The sequence below is a fragment of the Argiope bruennichi genome, chromosome 10 (assembly GCF_947563725.1).
Source record: "Argiope bruennichi chromosome 10, qqArgBrue1.1, whole genome shotgun sequence".
NCBI classification, from domain to species: domain Eukaryota; kingdom Metazoa; phylum Arthropoda; class Arachnida; order Araneae; family Araneidae; genus Argiope; species Argiope bruennichi.
Window position 1 is genome coordinate 84361151 of NC_079160.1, and position 23168 is coordinate 84384318.

General features: G+C 24.7%; 1 protein-coding gene across 1 annotated transcript; it reads right to left on the minus strand.

Annotated features, from left to right (window-relative positions):
• Positions 1-555: 555 nt before the first annotated feature.
• On the minus strand, positions 556-21051 carry LOC129988840 (POU domain, class 6, transcription factor 1-like). Its single transcript, XM_056097116.1, has 14 exons — positions 21009-21051; positions 20658-20795; positions 19248-19277; positions 18835-19036; positions 17569-17900; positions 16328-16421; positions 14280-14447; positions 11414-11541; positions 10677-10835; positions 9308-9451; positions 7167-7296; positions 5025-5199; positions 3363-3583; positions 556-1488 (listed from the first exon to the last, which is right to left on the minus strand). The coding sequence occupies exons 2-14, from the start codon at positions 20775-20777 to the stop codon at positions 1364-1366; spliced, it is 2028 nt and encodes a 675-aa protein (XP_055953091.1). The 5' UTR covers positions 20778-20795; positions 21009-21051; the 3' UTR covers positions 556-1363.
• Positions 21052-23168: the final 2117 nt, after the last annotated feature.

Consider the following 23168-nt stretch of genomic DNA (forward strand, 5'->3'; position numbering starts at 1 on the left):
TATACAATTAAGTTTCTAATCATATTCAAACAGGTGGCTTGTAAAATTGAAAAATCATGATAAATAAAAATAATATAACAATGAATAATTTATAAAAATTAATTCCAGGACTAAATAAAATAAATATCAGTTCAACTCTAATTGAATTCATTTTTAAATTGTTACCATAATAAAACAAAATACATAATATGTTTTAGTTTCATACTTTTTCGTTATAAATTTCATAAAAAGAAAATCAATGGCTGTTTTTATGGTTCAGCATGTCACTGAAAACAGATATTTCTGTAACATTTTGTACCTAGCATATGATATATATTTAAATTTCAAAATTAACTTTGACCCTTTCAAACATATTAAGAGAGTACCATTTTAAAGGTCAAAATTTCATGCTAAAAATAAATTTACAGTTCAAGTAGTGTATCAAAATAGTTCTTTTTTAAAAATATAAAGGCACATAAATTGATACATAAATTCTACAAAATTTATGCCAATAAAATTCATCTTTTTATACATGAAAGATTGATAGCAACAGTCAAACAATAACTATGTTTGACATTTTTAATTTAAAAAGTAGATAAAAATGACATAAGGCAGACAATGATTGTAAGAATTTAAGAGGAAAAAATGAAATGGCAGTGTTTCTGTTTTCTTTGTCTTTCTTTTTTGATTGACCTTTATACCTGCCATTAGTGTCATATGACGAAATTCTTAAAAATTATAAGTATTATCAATATGAGACAATGATTACGAAATAAATGATTTAAAGATTTAAATTTCATATAAAATATACATCTCAAACCGATTTAGATTTAAAATTATTATTAGTTAAATCTCACAAGCATCATTGTGAGATATAAAATAGGCACCATTAAAAAATGCTTGATCACCATCATTATTTCTGCAATAGAGTAAAAATAAAACAGACACAATACTCAAACAATAAACATAAAAAATAACATACCCTTGAAAACAATACATAAAAAGAATGAGACCATACTTTGCAGCAGGTACATCAAGAGTGTTTCAATTAATTGCATTTCAAAAATCACAGTTCATTTGATTTTTTTATGTAACACAACATGATAGCACATTTGACAAAAAAATTCGGACTGAATGGGATCAAATGTAGAGGAGACAGAAACAAACAAATGATATTATTTGCATCAGCTTTGTAAACAAGCTACAGTTAAAAATAAATACAAGCCCATGAATTCTTCTGTTGATGACTGTTTACAAAGTGAATGATCTGTACAATATATACAAACATGGAACGGCACTACAGTTATTTGATTAGTTGTTTTATACAATGCAAAATGGCATAAGAGGTAATTCTGAAATCAACAAGGAAATTCAAGACCTACTGTCATTGAGGGCCAGCTTTAAGTTTTTTAATGGTATTTTTTAAAGCTTGCCTTTTGTTACAGAACCACACTCTCACTACTTCACGATCATAATTTAAGTGTTCAGCTAACCCTGTCATTTCAGCACCTATTTGAGGATTAAAAAATATACATATCAGATATTTTATCATTAATTTTATAAAATAGTTCTGTTAAAAATAAGTATGTGATGTAAAACAGTTCAATATTAAAAAAAGAGATGTCCATGAACATAGGCAGAAAATTCTGGTTTGTATTGCATTTAACAATGTGCTGAGATTTAGAAAATATATTTAAGGCAATCATTTCTTACATACATTTTTTGAAGCTCAGTACTGTTTATCATGAGAAGCAAAACCTTCGAATTCTTAAACTTTTAAAGTCAATTCATTAAAGTTTTCAAAATCTAAACTTTCATTCTCCCCCCCCCCCTAATATTAACTTTTTTAACATATTCACTTTTGACTGTAACTTAATTTTAGCCAACTTAAGTATATAACAATTCAAATTATCAAACACCATATCTTATAATAATAATTTTGTTAAGTAGAGCCCATTTTTTTCTGACTTGAAATAAAAGAAAGCTTACAAATGCTACATATTGTATCCCAGAATGGTTAAAATTTGAAACTGCTTAGAATGATGGGCAATATGATTTATAAACAGATGACAATGTTGTTTGTTTGCCCCTATTATTGCTACAGATCTGACAGTCCATACTTTTTAAGGAAACCAGAAACTTCACTTCTCTCTCACAAACACATACATTTTTTTCTCTCCCTCCATTCTAAATTGTTTTATGTTAATACTTCCACAGAAGAAAAACATTTCCTATTTTCAACACAATATTTATTTCATTTCTTGTTAAAAATCAGTTAAGACAAAAGTAATTGTTTTTACGGAGAAAAATAAAAATAATTTTAGATAGGCATATCTACTTTAACTGAAGTATATCAGACAATAAACAGACATCAAGTGTAAGAATTTTACTTAAAAAAAAAAAAAAAAAAAAAACCATTTTACAGAGCTGCTTTTTGATAAGATACCACTTATTTCAATTAAATTTTCACCAGTCTTTGAAATCTGGTTCTTTAAGATTGTTTCAAAATAAAAAAGGAAAATAAAGAGTAATGATAGAAATTTAAAAAATTAAGAAAAAAAATTACAGACCTAATTAAGATGTGTTCTATAAATATAAAACATACTCTTTTAAATACAAATCAAAAGAGCAAAACATATTGAAAAAAGGTAATTAATTTAAAGCTCATTATTCATTGAAAAAGGTAAATTGGCATGAAAAGATGGGTCTTAAGTGTAAGAAAATTGAAAAACATTTTCTAAAATATGTAAATTAATAATACATGTAATAAGACATATCCATTTGCATTACTCATTGATTATGGATTACTCTTTCACAGATATTTCTATAAATAATTATATAATGTTGCAATAAGAACAGAAGAGCAGAAGTTATTTATTTTAGTCCTCATCTCAAAGATTGCAAATATTGTCATAAACAAGAAAAAAAATTTGGTATAGTAATCTTTTTATGTGATTTCCTTTTTGATATTTCAATTCATATCAAATGCTATTAGTAGTTAAGAACTAGATTTTAAAAAAAAAATATTTTTACAAAGGCAATATTGCCTCTTTACAGTATGAATATTTAACTTTATTGCAAAATTCAACATATTGTTTTTTTATTATTATTATTTTTATTTAGCTATACAGTGCATTCTTTTTTGTTTTGTTAACTTTATTCTCACAAATAATATTAAAATATTTTTTAAAGCTTCCTACTTTTGCACCAGACAAATTTTTGTTGAAGTAACAGATTTAAACATGTTGCCATATTTTATGAATTTCACAAAAGCGTACTTCAATATCAAATGCTTAAAATTAAAAACTGTAAAAAATAATATTTTAATAAAATAAATTCAAATAAAAATAAAAATACCAATTCAATGCAATTTCGAAACTTACCTGATGGATGTGTATTTTTTTCAAAGAATTGATTAAGAACATCTAATGCTGAAGGCGTAAAAGAAGTTCTTCGCTTCCTCTTTTTGGTTGGTTCACTCCCAATGAATTCAGTCAGTGTATGAGCACCATTCTTATACCTCTCCTCAGCTTCTTTCATCCACCTTTCCAAAACAGGCTTGATTTTTTGGGCACTTCTAGGAGTTATATCTAGTTTCTCAAACCTATAATAATAGAAAATAACTAAATAAAATAAGCCATGCTTGCTTCAAAAATGCCCCCTCCCCCTTTTTTTTTAAGCACTGTTTATTGAAAGCATATACTGCTTAAACAATGTTTGTATTCAACTTATATCAAGTTTGATGAATTCTTTATGCTATAGTATTCTTAAAGGTTAGTTTTATCAAAACTTAATTATTTAGTTACTACATTTTTTTTAGTGTTTCATACACTATATTATTAAAATAAATTTCTTACAATACAGCAAATACGATTCAGAGCATATCTAAAAAAAGCCATGAAAATCAATAATAATAATTAAAAAAATTCAATATGCAATGACAGAATAATTACTTATTATTTCAGTCATTTTTACATAGTAAAATGTAAATGTCAAACGGGTAATTGTAAATGTCAATACATACTTAAGACATTTTTAATATTAGTGCAATCAGTTTATACACAAAGTCCTTTTTAAGTTACATAAATTCAGGATTACATTTCTATTTAAATACAAGACAAGTTAAGTAAAACTTACAACTATATATTATTTTAAATCTGTAAAAGTGATAAGAAGACACTGGCTTTCTCTCCCTGTTTTTCTCGTGAAATTCACAAAAAAATAAATGAAATCGAAGGGATTAAGTAAAGACTTGTGAGTTGTAACAAGATACTGCATTGCACAATTCAAAATGAAAAAAATATGAAGTGGAAATTCAAATTTTCTTGAGGAAAATGTAAAATCGCACATCACCAAGTACAAATAAATAAAGTAATAGTAACCTTCAGAAATAAAATTTAAAAAAAACTATAATCCCAAATAAATGATCAATTTTTTCTTCTATATAAAAAAATAATTGTAAATTTTTCTCCTAATTAACTTACTAACATATACATAATCAATACATTCTTAATCCAATCTTATTAAGTTTATTCAATAATAATTGCAAATAAACTGTCATTCAAAGTTTCTTTTGGATTAATTTTTGTATAGAAAACTTTTTAAGCCATCATTTTTCAACACTGTTCTTTTATTTAATTCTAGGCTGAAATATAGTAAATTTTTATTAGATAATAATTTTCTCAACTCTTTTTTTCTAAATAAATTTTTGATATCTATTTTATAATTTTACATTTAGCCACAAGCATTTCATCGATATCAATTTTGAATAATTGTTCTTTTGTAAAGGAATTTCTGATTTGATAACTAAAGGTCAAAGGATACACACACACAAAAAAGCATTATATTACCCCTCAGTAATAATAATCTATTAACTATTCTATATTTTTCATTCAATAAAAATTTTACATAACTGCACACATATATTTGACGAATTTTCTTAGGTCCCAAATTTATCTCCATTCTTTCATTTATAATATGATTTAAAATATCCAATTTATATATATAAATTTTCTTCTAAACAAAATCACATAAAAAAGATATACCTGCATATAGCACTTTGGCTGTAAGATGGTCCTTCTGTTGCACTTAAAGCTTGTCCAACTTGTGTTTGTGTCAAGCCAAGAGAGAGTCTGCGAATCTTAAAAGCTTTTGCAAAATCCTTTATTTCCTCAAGGTTGATTCCATCCACTACATTTGCTTCGGTATTGCTGATGGTACCTGAAATTTTGTTTTAAACATTTATTAATTGGGTAAAAAAAAATGCAACAAAATCCAGTGATAGATGAAATTTTTAAATTGAATCTGATTAAAGGAATCAAATTTAGTTTCAGCTTTGAAGTTTACTGTGAGTTCACTATTGCAACACTAACTCAATTTTTAGAAATTCTTGAAACACAGAATCATCTTAAAAATTATTTAATCAAATCAAAAGAAAACAGATGTAAATCCAATATTATTTAACTATTTTTTAATTTTTCTCTGTAAAATAAGAAAGTATAATTTTGGTATTATAATAATACCATAATTTAAAAAGAAAAATAATATTCCAAATTGTATAATTTATAACTTTATAACAAAACATATAATGTATAACTTTATAATAATAATAACATAAAAAATAAATATTATGTTCTTATTTTTTTTTAAATTACTAAAAAATATACAATTCTTAATGCCAAATCAAAAAAAATATTATGATCAAAAACAATTTTTAAAAATGTACTACATTTATAACTTTTAATCATTAAACTACCTTATTATAGTAATATGGGATTAATCCAAAGATTTTTGAAGTTACAATTCAAAGATATGCAAAACTATTGTAATATTCAAATTAATCAATTAATTTGTTTGATATCCATTATTAAGAAATAGAACAGTTACTTTTCATAATCACACTTTGTATTAAAATTAACTACTATATTAACAAGCAGATAAATAAAATAAAATAAGGAACTTTTGAAGTAATATTTTCAGAGAATTTAAAACTAGTTATAATTCAAAATTATTAATTGATTTAAAAATTAGGTATCAAATAAAATATAAGCAAAGATAAATGTAAGCAGAAGACCAATTTTTAAATGCAACAATTAAAAAGAAGCTAAATCACACAAGTGAACTAAACTTTCATTTTATATTTTAGAAAGTAAATGCATAAAAAACTAAATCTTATGTTTGGTCTTAACTAAATTACTTTATAATATCACATTGCCACCAGTTATTTATTGTAATCCAGTATTGTTAATTTATATTAGAAAATCAAATGCAAATAAATCATAATCATGTTGCTTCTAATTTAACATTTATTACTTATTTCAAATTCTAAACATGAAAATAATAATAATAATAATATTTGCATCAAATGCTCAAATTTTATTCAACTTCTTGGGCAAATGGAGGAAAAATCCAGAAACTAATATGGTTTTTCTCATATACTTTTTTTATGTTTATTCATTTGAAACAAGTTGTACTAAAAACCTTTTTCAAGAAATTTCATTCATAGGAAAGTTTGTGGAAGAATTCTTGAAATTCTTTTAGCATTTTTCCATTGCTAATTAAAAAACCTAACATAACCATTTATAACTTATTAACAAATTAAAGAAACCAAACATGAATCCAATCAGATTATTTATTTTATTATCAGTTTTGCAATTTCAGATTGTTTTTTTTAACACTCATGAACATAATTTGGTACATTTGGATAATTATACAGTCAAATACAATTTCAATAGAAAGAGTATCAATATTTCAAAAACTAAGTGCCTATGATTGTATATTGTAAGTTATTCTGGAATGACACTTTATGTATCTTTTTCCTTTTTTCATATATTATACACTAATGACTGTAATAATACAGCAATTAGAAAAAACAAACTTACAAATAATACTGATCTATTGAAAGGAGGTGCAATAATCAAAGTTGATAAAACACTAGAATGTATACTAATGTACAAAAGCAATAACAATTTCACCCTATAAACTTCTATTTAATTAAATTTCATAGCTCAATTTTTTTAACCCTACGATTAGAATTATATTAAAATACAAAGGAAATATTTAGCAATGGAGCCATACCAAAATGAAAGATAATTTCACATATTTGAGCTGCACAAAGTCAAAAATAGAAAAAATTTTTAATGAATACTATAAGAAATTTAAAAAATAAGACTAACATAAAAACTCACTGATTTGATTTAATCCATTATCACAATCATCATCTGGTGAAACTGAAGGTTGGGGGTGAACTGTTTGAGTTAAAGTGGACACAGTACTACCTTGCTGCAAAGGTTGTAGCTTGGGAGCAACAACACAGTTCTAAATATAAAAGAGAAAAAAAATAACCATAAATGTTTGCATATTTAAATATGAACAATATTACAGATAGCCCTCCCATAAATTCTTACTTACAATATTTGTATGGTAATAAAGATATTCATAATTAATGGATTAAATACACCTGCTGCACAAAAAACAATTGATGAACAGGAAACAAATAGCTAAACATTTATTAATAGTCTAAGCATTTTAATTATTATAATTCTTTTAATTTTACGGAGGAATAACACCCCCCCAGCAAATATTAATTGATTTTCATTTATTTGGTGATTAATATTTGGAAAAATAAAATTATTAATTTCCAATTTTATTTTTGAAAATTAATGTAAATATAAATATTAATACATATGAAAAGTATGTTTGATGGTGATATTTTCTTTTACAAACAAGTAATATGGTTTCTTTATACTATTTTAATTCTAAAACAAAGTGTTACAAAAAAAATAATAATTCTCAATTTGAGTTGATCCCTTACACAAAGAAAAATATTTTTTTGTAAATTTATTTTCTGTACTTTGTTTATGTATTCAAGAATTATACAATTTTCTGTTTCTACTCTTTCTTGCACGAAATTTTGTTGTAATTACAGAAATAATATCACACTTCTTTTACAAAACTAAGGACAAAAATAAATAAATAAAATTAAATTAAAATAAATCTACAACATATGTATTCAATGGAGCCTTTATTTCATATTTCTTCTAAAAAAGATATCAATTATTCTTTATTTAAATAATAGAATATTATTAGCTAATAGTTAATAATAAACTTTTAATAACTTTTAATATAAAATAACTTTTTAAAATAATATTTATTATTAAAAATAATTGATTAATCATACTGGAATACACAAATTATTAATTTATTGAGTTTAATGGCACAAGAGTAAAACTGTATTATGTATATTGTGTTAAATATATGCTCAGATTTAACATCTGATTTAAAAAGAAAAAGAAATCCCTTTTACCGAAAAAAAAAAAAAAGAAAAGAAAAAGACAAGGAAAATAAGTAAAACAGTTATAAACTTTGGATATTAACCTTTAGGGATTTTCATTTTTTAAAAAATGTGTTAAAAAATGTCATGGATTTCTAAGCTCTACCTGTTACAGATTAAATCTTGATGAATTATATATTGAATAACATCACATATTATGTAGCTTTAAGATTATAGGAATCTGCCTCTCAGTATTATTTTCTGAAATGAATACATCAATGTTTCTTTTAGCAGTCATGCTACATTGATAGCAGTTAAACTACTGATAATATTTTCAAAACCAGAAAAAAAAAGTATAATCAATATACATTCATGAGTACACATTTTAAGTCATAAAAAATTAATTTAAAAAAAGTGTAAGACTAGATATACAAAATAGATAAAAGAATAAAATTGAATTATGGCATTTAAGATCTCCATTATATTTTTGAACAATTAAGATCCAATAATTATCAGTATTAGTATATCATTTTTATAATAAATCAATTAGAAAGTAATGACAATAAAGATAAAGAAACCTGTACCATGATAAAAAAAAAAAACAGTAGAAATTTATATTCAAAGTTAAATTATCTTAACAACTTTCTTTCTATATCTAAATTTTTAAAAACTGTATTTCACCAACATTAAATAATAAACAAATTAAAATAAGAGGATAGAATAAAATAATCAATAAAACCAATAAAAGAAAATCTAGAATTCTTTATAGCACAAAATATGAATCAGGAACCTGTACCATGATAAAAAATTAGTTTTAAAAAAAAGCCACATAAAATAAATGGAATTAAATAAGATTCTTTTAATAATAACTTTTTTTCTTTTTAATAATATTAAAAAGAAAAAAAGAATCCACATACACATTTCAAATTAGTATTCTAGTTAAAATTAGTTGGTTTTTTTTTTTTTTTTTGTACGACTAAATTAGTTTTTTTAATACAACTAAAGTATATGAAAATAAAAACAGTGTTAAGTTAAAGAAGATAGAATAAAACCTACTTGAGAGGTAGGTTGGTTTTTAATAGGTGAAAGTTGAGTTGTGACAATAGTCACTGGGTTGATTTGCATTTGAGCTGCTTGATTTTGTTGTTGTTGCTGTTGCTGCATTGCTATTGCTTGTGAAATAGCATTAAGAGAAGAATTCTATAAGAGAAATATTAATGTTAAAATATATACATGCTCTTTTTCATTCACTAGAGGGACAGGTATGTAAAAGGCATTTAACCAGACTAAAGTGCTACAATTAAGAGAAGTAGAGTCATGTTAAGAGTTATGTAAACCACAGAATAAAAATTTCCTGAAGTTTCATAGAGGTTTATAAGAAGAAAAATAATACAAAAGATACAAAAATTATACAAAAACAATAAAATAATCATGCAACAATTGTGATTTGTCATACTTAACTGATTATTAACCATTTGAGAATTGACATGACTATATAAAACCTAACTTATTTTAAATACACAATCTATTTTTAACTAAAATGTAAACTAAAATAAGGTAATTATTAAATAACTGCCCTAAAGTTTGAGTTGTATACAATTAATATACTTATAAATAAGTTGCCACAGACAATTTTTGTTTAATCATCACATAAACAATTAATAAAGTCATTAAAATTTCTTAACTCCAGATAACTATTACAAATGTAGAGTCTGACTGGTTCAAATAATTCATGATTCATTTTAAATATACATTAATTTTTTAATAATAAATAACCTTCTTATATTAATAATCTTTATATGACTGGGAAACAAACACGATAGTTATTTATTACACATTAACTGTATATTGTATATTTATTACATATCAACAGTGAAGTGCATATCAATGTTTCAATTTTTCTTCTATTAGAATACTGTGACTGATATAATTCACCTGAATTTACTATAAGAATATATTACCTCAGAGATGCAAGAACTGTTTGAGAAAAATGGATTAGAAAAAGGCAGCATTTTTGCATGATTATTACAATATGAGAACCTATTTCATAGAATTCTGGTGAACAGATGCTCCAGACAAAGAAGTATTATTAAGATTCCCCAAGTTCGAAAGAGTTAAGGTTAGAATTTCCATTTTTGTGAAATTATCTGATACATGACTATAGTTGAGAACTAACCACAATTAGCGAATAAGGAACAACTATTCAAAGAAAATTTGCCCAAATACCGACTGATTAATGGTGATGATTGCAATAACACTGGTCATGCTATCAGCACAACTCTGATAATAAATAGATAAAATATTTTCATTCTCTCAAAAATTGAAATTTTTTTTATATTTATATAAATCAACTCCAGATATGAAAAATGTATGAAGTATTTAACAAATAAACTAAATCAAAAAAAATAAAAGGACTACTAATTACTTGAATCCTATTCATTTGTGCAGGTTGCCCAGAAGATGTAACAGTTGCTATGGAACTTTTATCATCAGCTTGCTGAACTTGTTGCAACTGAGCTGCAGCTATTTGAGGATTCACCATCAAATTTGTTGGATTTCCACCCATCATTGGATGTGCAATAACCTGTGTAAAAACCATTTTAGAAGAACCACTCAAACTTAAGTACAATATTAAAAATTAACCATTTAACAAATTCAAATTTTTGAGAAGAAAATCAGGTAGAAATATAAATATAATTATGAAGAATATTAATATAATTATTATAGATATTATAACTCAGAAAATAACTAAAAATACCATTTTCATATATAAGAAAATATTATATAGTCAAAAAAGAAGATATAAATCAATCCTGATTACCTAAAATTTATCCCTATGCTGATTCATTACACAATTAAATATGTTTAAAACTTGTTTTTAAACTTATTTAGGGGGGGGGGAAAGTGATGTAATATAAGTAAAGATTAGGAAAACTATAAAATATTGAATAGAAAATTATAAAGACAAAATAAATATTAAATAAAAGTATTTAATATCTATTTTGTAATTTCTTAAACAATACACATTTTTTTAAGATAAGAATAAAAATCAATTGCAAGCATTTCAAAAAAAATAAATAAAATAAATAAATAAATAAAAAGAAATAAAGCAAAATTCTAGGTGCATGTGAAAAAAATAGAAAGAAACTACATGAAACAAACCTGAGGACCTAGAGTTACAAGTTGCCCAGCAGCATTTGTGAATATCTGAGGCATTGAAGCCACTTGACCTTGCACATTGGTGAAACCAGGAGCAAGCATGGGATGAGATTGAACAGCCTGAGGGTTAGCTACAACAAAATAATACAACATAGTATTCAATTATATCTTAAAGTAAAAAAAATTTTTTTAAGTAATCTATACTTATAATAAAGCTCAATGTGTGTGTGTGTGTGTGTGTTGGCGCTCTACAGGCCAGACCGTTTGACATACCTTGGTACATGTATTTGGTACATGTATACCTTGGAGGTTGGGAATATGCACCTGGGGTTTCTTTTTTCGAATTTTTAATTAGAATTTTAATTATTAATTAAAAACTAACTTTCCCGCCAAAAAAATCTTTCATTTTCCCCACCGCCAACTTTTCCGCCAAAAAAATCTTCCATTATATCCAGCGCCAAACGAGAAAGGCTTCAGTTTTTTTTTTCTCCCAACAGTAATGAGGCTAGGGTTAAAATTTTTCGGCGGATTATTTCAATCGGTTCTGTTTATTTTCTTAATGTTTGATGCATTTAAAATTGAACATTGTTAATGAATCAATCTTTCAGATTCATTCTGAAGTACTTTTGAATTAAAATAAAACAGAATAAAGGAAATTAAAAATTTCTAATCCGCATAGCGTTACCCCAACTGGCGTAGAAAAAATCACGTATTTGCGTTACGTAACCGGCGAAGAAAATTCACGCATGCGCATTCTGTTCTGATGGTTGCCATGACAACGTTATCAATGGATGATTTAAATTATTTTTGGGTTAGTTCCATGCTTTTGTAAGTAAATTGTATTTATGTTAGTTATACATTTTTTGTATATGCTTATAGTTTTAAGTACATCGTTTTTTAAGTAGTTTTTTTAAAACCTGTTTTCAACCGTTTATTTTAAACGATTCGTTTTATTTTCTTAGTGTTTGATGCATTTAAATGTAAACATTGTTAATGAATCGATCTGCTCATAATGAATCTAAGAAAATTTTGTTCACCAACTCTTGAGATATTACATAAATTTAAAAAGATATTCTTTAGTGCCCATAAAGTTTAAACGCTGAGTGACTCTATTTTCAGTAATCAGATTATAAAAAAAGGCTTTGTTTCAGTAAAAAATATTATTATATTAATTGAAGATAAATTCTTTCCACTTTAATTTAAAGCATAAATTCTACCGTTTTCAACCGTTTATTTTAAACGATTCGTTTTATTTTCTTAGTGTTTGATGCATTTAAATTTAAACATTGTTAATGAATCGATCTGCTCATAATGAATCTAAGAAAATTTTGTTGACCAACTCTTGAGATATTGCATAAATTTAAAAAGATATTCTTTAGTGCCCATAAAGTTTAAATGCTGAGTGACTTTATTTTCAGTAATCAGATTATAAAAAAATGCTTTGTTTCAGTAAAAAATATTATTATATCAATTGAAGATAAATTCTTTCCACTTTAATTTAAAGCATAAATTCTACGGGTGCTAACAGAAAATGAGAGAGATACATATTACGTTATGACTGAAGGCCTTTGTAATATTATGAATGAATTATATGATAATGAAAACTGGAAGTTTTAAAATATTTTGATGAAGAAGCTATTAAAGTAGAAATTGCATAAAATATTTAATTATTAAAATTTTAACGAACATTAAGATTGGCGAATTGGCTGGTCGCCAAAGGCGGCTAGTTATTACATAAAAATAAGGAATATCCCCTCAAAAAAATTTAGCCAATTAAATGGAAGGCATAAATTTATTTTTTGAAAATTTCAGAAGATTCAAAATTATTGTTAGATTACTTATTGCATTATAAAAACTGATGTTACAGCCATTCAGAAATAGCATGTTGTATGATGGTTAAGATTTGAAAGGAAAAAATAATATAACAGAATTACAGTTATATAATAGAAATACAATCCAAGATTGCCAAAATTGTTGCCATATACTCTGGGAATTAAAAATTGAATAATCTTGTTTTTAAATCAATGTTCACTGTTATTAAAAATTTTTACTTTCGCTTTCTCATAAAATTCATATTTTACTATCACAATGCCTATTTCTGCACAGATTGCTTAGACTCCAGCTGAAAATTTCTTACTGTTGTAGGTAGATCAACAAGTACTTTATATTTTACATGGCATATATATATATATATATATATATATATATATATATATATATATAAGAATGATTCTTAACTATAAAATATGCTCTGAAGTCATTATTATCATAATTATTAAACACCTATCTCAAATGGAAAGATAGTTTATTTTTCAAAAAGTGAAATCCACACAAAATGATAATAGTACAAAAGTTATCTATAAATATAATGTAGTAAGTTAGTTATTTATATGGGAAAAAATGTTCTATTATGTATTGAACCTTCGTAATTAAAGTCAAGATAAAATATTCAGTGATAATTTCATTATTACATATCATTGCTTAGCAGGCAATATTATCAACTTCAAGTTTCTAAATTTTAAAAGTAGAAGAAAAAAAGCTGATTTTTTTTTTTTTTTTTTTTTTCAAATGTGATAAAAACATGATCTTACATTCATATTAGATTTGAAATATTTTTATGGGTGTGTGTGTATATATATATAAATGAGAGAGAGAAAGAAAGAAATATTTGCTATTGGTAGCAAAACATTCAGTTTTTTTTTCCCCATCCTCTTATATTATATGGAAAATTGCAGTAAGTTGCTTGTTAAGTGACAGCACAAATTGTTCATATTCAAACATATTACATATTGTGTAATTTTTTCCTTTTAACACACAATATAGTCTTTCATAAGTAAATTCATTTAAATTAAAATTACTGATTATTTACCTGTCATATTAGGAGTATTTACACCTGGCACAGGTACTGGTTGGGAGAGTGCTTGAAGATTTGCCAAAGTTGTAGTAAATATCTGGCCATTAGAAGCAACTAGCTGCACAATTTGATTTCCTGCTAGCTGAGATACAGGAATTGTAATCACTTGCTGAGTTGCAACACCTGAAATATACTTGCCTATTTTTAAAAACACTACACTAAAACACTTGTAAGAAAAATAAAATCACATATAATGAAAGTCAGTATTAGTAATTTTTGTTAGGTTTTGAGCAAACTAAAATGAATGTAATAAAGTATAGCATATAATATCAGTTCAAAAAGCAAGTAGATAAAAAACAGTTCAAAAATGCACATATACATTTTTTTGGTATGTTTTACTATTACAAAAACATAAATGGCTTATTATTGATAATACATATGGAATGAATTAGTTATCAATTTAATTATTTGCAGTGAAATTTCCTTACGATGTTTTTACATCATAAATAAATTATTCAGATAAAAGCAATATTCAATGAATCACTCATAAATTTAGATATTTATTTTTAAAATTTACCCATATAAAAGAGAAACTCTTTGTTAATGATTTTTTTAAAAATGAAATACATATAACACGATTTCAAATAAAGTAAAAACGTAATGAAAAAGACTTTTAAAAAAAGAACATACAACTTTATTTATGAAAAAATAAAATATGTATGAATTTCAATCAATAATTAAGAAAGTCAGAAATAATAGTGGAAAATTTAAAGATATGGAGATTTCTAAAAAAGTAGAATTAATGCATTTCATATAAACATACATGGGAACAAAATTCATTTAATGCTTATTGTATTAAAAAATTTTTTATAACAATTAAGAGATTATTTGCAAGTATATAAAAATAATGAAAATTTTGGACATATGTCAAATATTATAGATCAAATAGCTTTTTTTTGTAAATAAAATTTATAATTGCTTTAAAAAATTTGAAAGAGACAAAATGATATTGAAAACAGATAGAATATTGATGTGGCAATAAAAAATATAACAGTTTGCAAAATTTCCAAACTGGAAAAAAATACTGTATTTTTTTAATACTGTATTAAATTTATTAATAGAGTATTATTTTTTAATACTGTATTAAAAAATTTTTTTAATTAACTTTTGAAAATGATACTTGAAAGAAATATTTTTAAAAAAATTATGGTAAATTTTAACATCAATTTAATTTGAATACAAAGTTTCAGAAGTATACAAGGATTTGCTTATCTTAAAATATATAGAATGAGTGGAAAAAATACTTCTATTAATATTTGTACAAAATAATTAATAAAGTAACAAAATAATTCAATTCAGATAATCATTTTCATGTAGTTTAAATATATAAATATTTTCATTTAAATGTATCAAATGTTTCAAAAACTAGGTAATGTAAAATTTGTCAATATGTTTTATATATATCCATGAAGTGATTGGACAAGTGTTACAACTCTTTCTCATCACTTTCAACAGTACATAACACAAGTCAGAATACATAATATATATGTTTAGAAAACTCATCTTTCAAAAGCTACTAAGCAGAAATAATTGGCTATTAACAACATCAATTTGATAAAAATTCACTTCTCATTTGAAAGGATCAGAATGACAAAATTTTACAATTAGTTTATATTTACCACATGGCAGTAAAATCCTTTGGGATTAGGATTCAGCAATGCCAAATTATAAAAATTTATTTAAATATTAATAAAAATAAATGCACATAATAAAAGCAAAAATGGACACATACTGACTTGCACACACAAAAAAACAATTGAGCTCATTCGTATAACAAATATTATGCTTATTTTAGTTAAACTATGATATTTAAAAGAATATTTATTATTTAAAGGACAACATAACAAGAGGGATGTCTTTGATAAGTCTTATAGTTATTAGGTTAGGTAAGACATTCTAATGTATTCAAAGTGTAATATATAAAAAATAATTTTACTGAATTGTTTAAATAAAATTTAGGAAATTAATAACAAATTAGTTTTAATGGTAGTAATTAAAAATACCTGATGATGTAGGGATGAGTAATTGTGCTCCTTGGATACCCTGAATAGGTTGACCAGCAGCCAATATAAATTGAGGAGTATTACCTACTTGAGCCTAAAATACAAGAATTTATCACATGTGTTCACTCAGTAATTACAATAAAACTAAACAATAAAATCAATTATAATTTTTATCAGAAGTTCCTTTTTATTCTCTATTCAGTAATTGATTTTAAAATTAGTGTCATTATAAATACAAATAAAATTCACACAAATTAATGCTTTTACATAATATTTAAATAAAAAAATAAATAAAATCCAAAGAATAAATATAATTAATCAAACTGTAAGCTTGATTAATTAATTTTCAATTGAAAATGAAGACATACCCTCTGACATTGCTTACCTAGTTATCAGCAGCACTTCTTACAGATATATTACATATATTAGTATCAACAAATCATTGAAGAATAGATATTTCCAAAGGACTTTAATTAATTAAAATGAATATTTTCAAACATTATTCAAAATTATTTAACAAATATTTATTATTGACTAAATATATAAGTTAAATATTAAAAAAAAAAAATCAAATAACATGATTTTGTTGATTAAACATGGTAAAAATTCTTTCACAACTAGAATTATTTTGAGTATGGTGCTGGGTGCTATATATATATATATATATATATATATATATATATATAGTCATTTTTTGTAGCTTTCTGTAGTTCTTCACTATATATTTGTAATTCCATAGTTTTTACTTAATTTTTGTAGAAACGACAGAAATCCTGTAGCTGTTGGAGGGTATGTGAAAAATACAAAATATTCACAATCAAAATCCTGAATAATTCTTATTTTTTACTTACCTTATTAAATAATATAATTTTATCATAATATTATTTAAATGGATAGGATCATTTTTTAAAGAAAGCACATTTAATACATTTTTTTATTCTCCTAGCAGTCAAAAATCTTTACCCCTCCCTCCCTCCATTTCCTGTTTATTTTAAATATAAACAATTAAAAATAATTTGCATATTTTCTTATAATTCTCTGGGTGAAGAGATTTCAAAGTTTTGATTACATAAAAAAACTGTTTTGTTTTAAAATCTCAAATTTAAGAGTTTGCAGTATTACAAAATAATTGGTAGCTAGAGAGAATTTTAAAAAATGATATTTAAAAGATAATTATTTCATTAGCAGATATTAAAAAGTTATTATTTTAGAATTAGAAAGTGCAGAAAGAAATTTTTTACCTGCTGGACAGCATTTGGATGACCATTAACAGCCACCATTCCCTGAGGAACACCACCTTGCACTTGTGAATTTGGTACTTGAATTTGATTTGCATTTCCTGGTTGTTGTTGAAGAATTTGAGTTTGGCCTGCTAGCTGGTTCATTACATTTATGTTTGGAATCCCATTCAAACCTCCCAATGTAGCCACCTGGGGAAGACCTGCCAAATTCATCATACCTGCCAACTGATTAGGTGCAATCATTTGTCCTGAATTCGTGATATGTTGAAGCATACCTGCATTGGTAGGTGTATTGCTAAATTTGGTCATTTGCAGGGAGCTTGGCAAAGAATCTATCAGTAAAGATTATATTTATAATATTAATATTAAAAGCATCTTAAATATTATAAGTTTTGTGGAAAAAATCTAACCGCTTTTAAGAAAAGAAAGGGTTAGGTTAAAACATTTTTACCTAAAAATTTTTTTCAATGAGACGTATTTACATCAAATAGTGTTTTGGCTGAACAAATTTCTTAATACTTTCAGGATAAGAAATTTCTCGACCACAGTTGCCAAACTTAATAATTAAAATGATTACTAAGTTATTTGTTGAAATAAAGTATAAATTGTTAGCCATCTTGAGTAACATACTAAAAATATCATACAGAAAAAAAAATAACGATATCAAGACGCTATATTATAAAGGTTAACTTTCAAATTAAGTAATTTTGACTCACTGTTTCTCTTTAGACTGAGGTTATTTATTATTATTATTATTCTGCATTTAAAAGTTCTGAATGAGGAAACATTCTGAAATAATTTCTTTTTAATAAGCATGAATAAAAATTTTGTGATGCCAAATCATTGATTTTTAAGCATTTGATAAATATAAAAGTCATTTATAAAGTCACTCACGCACATGCATGCACACACACAGAAGAAGTGAGTGAGAGAGAGAGAATGAAAGAAAGAGAGAAATGTATAAGATAATGCCTAAAAGAATTAAGAAATGTTAACATATATAACAAGAAGTTTTACGGTTAACAGAGTTAAAAGTTGATCCTCAGAGATTCTAAAGAAAAGATGAAATAATGAATAGATTACAGCAAACTGCAATCGAATTGATGATTCTGGCTACATCTCAAAGTGTTAATTTAAAATAAAAATTTATTGCAGGAAATTTTGCAGTGAGTTTAATAATTTATAAATACACATTATAAAGATTAACATTCATATATATATCTTTAATAAAATATTATAAATTGAATTATTTAAAAATAATCTTACTAGCATTAATCATGGCTTTGTGAGCAGAATCTTCCATACTTGCACCACCATTCATATTCTGCACTACAACAAGCTGGTCTGGATTGTTTGGGTCTTGCATTGCCATCATTCCATGTTGCAATTGACCAGCTTGGTTAAAAATTGCAGTACCCGGCATAGGCACCATATTTGGTGGTGCAGAAGAACATGTTACTATGTTATCCTTAAAAAAACAATAACATATATTTAGATTTTTAAAAATTAAAAATCTTAATTATGTCCTTATTTCAAAACAATACAATACTACAAAAGATACCAACAGAATATATGCAAAAAACTTAAAGGTCTTTAGCATTTTTAATACTTTACATTGAATTTTAACAAAACTTAAGCAAATTGAAAACATTTCTGCAGATTATAAATATAGAACTTACATGCTGAAAATCACTGCATGGCTGGAACACCTAAATTTAGAATAGGAAAGGAAAACTTTATTACATGAATTAAATGAAAAAGGCAAAATTATATTCAGTCAAATATTTTGAAATCTTCATTGAATAGGAGAATAAACAAAATTCTCTTTTAGTAATTTATTGTTATAATATTCATATTTAATCATCCAATTAGTACTGAGGTAATAGATTGATTTTGGAAATAAAATTCAGTAAATTATTTTATTTAGATAGGAGTTTTAAAACCTACACTGGACTTTATTTCAAGCTCAAAACATACTGTAATCATAGCTATGAATACAAAATATTTTCAGAATAGTAAGCATACAACATATACAGAAAAGTAAAACATTGACACATCAATCAAATAAAAACAAGGAAACATTTAATAATACATATTTCAGAAATTTTAATATGGCATTTTGATCTATTTTTATTTTGTAAAATTAAAAATCTTTGGTTTGAATATTGTCCCACCATTCTAAATATTTTGAACTCTGAAATTCTTTTGAGTTTCTACAAATTGGATTACAGCTAAGAAGACCTGGCTTAAATAGTAAAACTCGCACAAGTTCAAAATACTGAAATTTTAAAATCTTCAACATTGTTTGTCTATACAGCAACTATTTTATGCTTAGCAAAACCCCTTAATTAACATAACTATTTTTATCATTTAGTACAATCAGTTTAATAAATGGAATCATTTGTTCAGAATATGAGAAATATGAAAACTATACATAAAATTAAGAACATGACTTCACTTCAGAATATACTTTAATAACAAAATCATGAAGTTACATCAGTCGTATAAAAAGTAACATTACCAAAGCATACCCAAACATAGCATACCCAAATAATCAAAACCATATTATTTTATAAAACATAAAAGAATAGAGCATATTTCTTCTAAATATAATAATCAGTTTTTGGAAATTAAGTAATGTTTTTTTCTGTAGGAGTGTTCCCTTATATCATATATATATATATCAATGTTTATATCTTATAAATATTGTACTAGATAAGCCATTAATTACATATAAATATATAAAAGCAAGAAGTTACCTTTTCTTAATTCTTAAAATACATACTTTTATTTTTGAATATTTTTTATATCCAAACCTAGAAACTATCACAACAGATAGATACTCTTAAGCAAGTTAAATACTATTTAAGATCCAGAATCATTAATCATAGACTCTTGGCTATAAGAAATGCCATTTACATTAAAGAATGCCATTTAAATAAGTTATTTTGAAATAGTTGGTTTTTATTTTGCTAAGACAAATGATCTTGGCATGCAAAAAAAGTGCAGAAGTGTAAATACTAATCTAAATATAGGGTTTAAGATGCATCTTTTTATATAGTTAATTGGATTTTTACTCTTGGACTTACTTGTTCAGCTTTCATTGATCGGGGAGACACTGAAACTGCACCATTTGTCACCAAGTTGGCAGAGCTTCTATTAGATGGTAGAGTTTCCACAAATTCATCGCAGCTGTCTTCTGACTCCATATTAATTTAAGATAACATCTGAAAAATGCAAATTACTTTTTAAAAAATGAAGATTTTTTTTCTTTTCATAAATGTATATTACCATACAAGAAAAAGGATTCATAAAGAGAAAAATGCTTCGAATAATTTTTAGTAAAATTAACACAAATAATGAGAAGATATATACATGATAATCAAGCTATAAACTAAATGATATACAGCATATTCTGGAATAATAAATTTTGTGAATACCTTTACAAAGATGAAAGTCATCTCTTGAAAATGTGCTAATGCCTAAAAGGAAATAAAAGCAATTAATATCTGCTTCATTAATTTTTTTCCTCATTTGATTTTTTTTTTTCTCATTTCCTCATCTGAATAGTATGTGTATATATATAATATATATATATATATTAGTAAAAGGGGAAATGATTAAAAAAAAGATTGAAATAAAAGCAAATTAATATTTTCAATTGTGAATAATATTAAAACAAACAACATAATAGTTATAGCATTTTGTATGCTTACATTAATTTCAATACCTAATGGAGAATTAATACACTTTCATGCATAACAATTTTAATAATTTGTTGTTTCCTTTTCTTTGACTAAAGTTAAATTTCATATGAACCTCATGGAATTGCAACATGCTTAATAGATACAGTAACTTAGTACTGATGTCATATTTTTTATTATTTTACACATATTAATTTTATTCCTTTAATTTTAACTTAGAATTTTTCTTTTCCACAATGATTTAATTTAGGTTTGTATACACTTTGGTTTTTTTTTTTTTTTTTTTTTTTTTGCTTTTAATATGAATGTTTCTTTATGAGTATGTTTTAATTCTATTTCTTTCTTTTATATATGTATGTGGATGCATGCAATAAATTCAATTTATATATACCATTAAATTTAATTCCTTTAAATACCACTTTTTTTAATATTTTCAATTCAAAATTTTCATATATATATATATATATATATATATATATATATATATATATTTGAAATTACATGCATTCTAACTTTAATTGTAAGTTAAATGTATTCCTATTTCAATTTAAAGATTTATGAGAATTTACACTTAAAGAACACTGCAAAGCTACTGACTAAAATCTTATTTCTTTTTTTCAGGATTTTCCTATTTTAAAAGTATAAAAGATGTGAACATGGTTTCAATCATATTTCAACTATTTCAGTAAGCCAGTGAACATGAGCACTAAATTTCTCTAAAAATAAGAAATACTTTAAACTGGAGTTGGATACAGACTAACATTTGAAGGGGGGGGGGATCATGCTCAAAAATATAGTTTTGGGTACATAAATTTTCTAGGAGGATTTGGGCATCAATAAAAGGTGTCAAATCTGTCAGAAATCAAGTACTTGGGAATAAGTTATGCCATTACATGCTGTATGACTTTTAAATACTAATTTTAAGCTGATATTTTCTATTTTTAAATAATTTTATAGGAAGTAAAATTAAGTATTAGTGCAAATCATTACTTATAGCTTTCAAATCATCAACAATAAAGTTACTGCAAGCTCCAACTATGTAATACTTTACAACTTCTTTGATAATATACTCTTTTATAGAATGCCATCTTGACTCAACTGTATAGAACGTATTATGTCTTGACTACTTAATAGTGATTTTACACAAGAGTTCCTAATGGTTAACTGACATTCATTAATTTTTTTAAATGATCGGATATTTACAGCTACAAAAAAAAAAAAAAAAAAAAAAAAAGGATTATAAAAATAAAACAATTTATTTACTTTTTTTACCTAACTGGTTTCATCAAATTCTTTTAAATTAAATAATCATATATTTATATTATATATATTATCATATAATTATTTCTTCCAGATTAGAAAGATCTTTAGGGAGGGGATGTGGGGAGTCAATATCCATCCCTCTTGAATCTGCCTCTGCTTTGAAATTCTAAAATTCAGCTACAATAACTTGAACGAATGGAGACGAGTTCAAATAAAAGTGAACTGTATTAAATAATATTCTTTTATAAGATGTCTCTACATTTCCAACCAATGTTGTGATACAATTTCAATGTTTTTATAAATTTAATGAAATTAACATTTAGTATTTCTACATGGAATTATAATCAGACTTCTTTTTTTTTATCCTTGCTGCTTTATAAATAACATTCAAATGCTTGATTATTATTATTATTATTTGGATATAATTTAAAATAACTGATATAACAATTCCAAGTAAATGATATTTCATGTCAGCTTAATATCTCATCAAAGTTGAGACAGAAATCAGCATGTATTTTATAAAATTAAATTTTTTATAAAATGACCCTATAAAAGTATAAACAAGTAAAATATCTTCTTTATATTGCTTAATACATTAATACTGATTATATTGTATAGAACATCAATCTCTCA

Excerpts from the sequence above, each read along its gene's own strand:
- LOC129988840 (XM_056097116.1), bottom strand. The coding sequence starts at position 20,777 with ATGGAGTCAGAAGACAGCTGCGATGAATTTGTGGAAACTCTACCATCT. Across the intron at positions 19,278-20,657 it reads GATCAATGAAAGCTGAACAA|GTGTTCCAGCCATGCAGTGA; the intron begins GTAAGTCCAAGA and ends TTCTAAATTTAG. Across the intron at positions 19,037-19,247 it reads CATGCAGTGATTTTCAGCAT|GATAACATAGTAACATGTTC; the intron begins GTAAGTTCTATA and ends TGTTTTTTTAAG.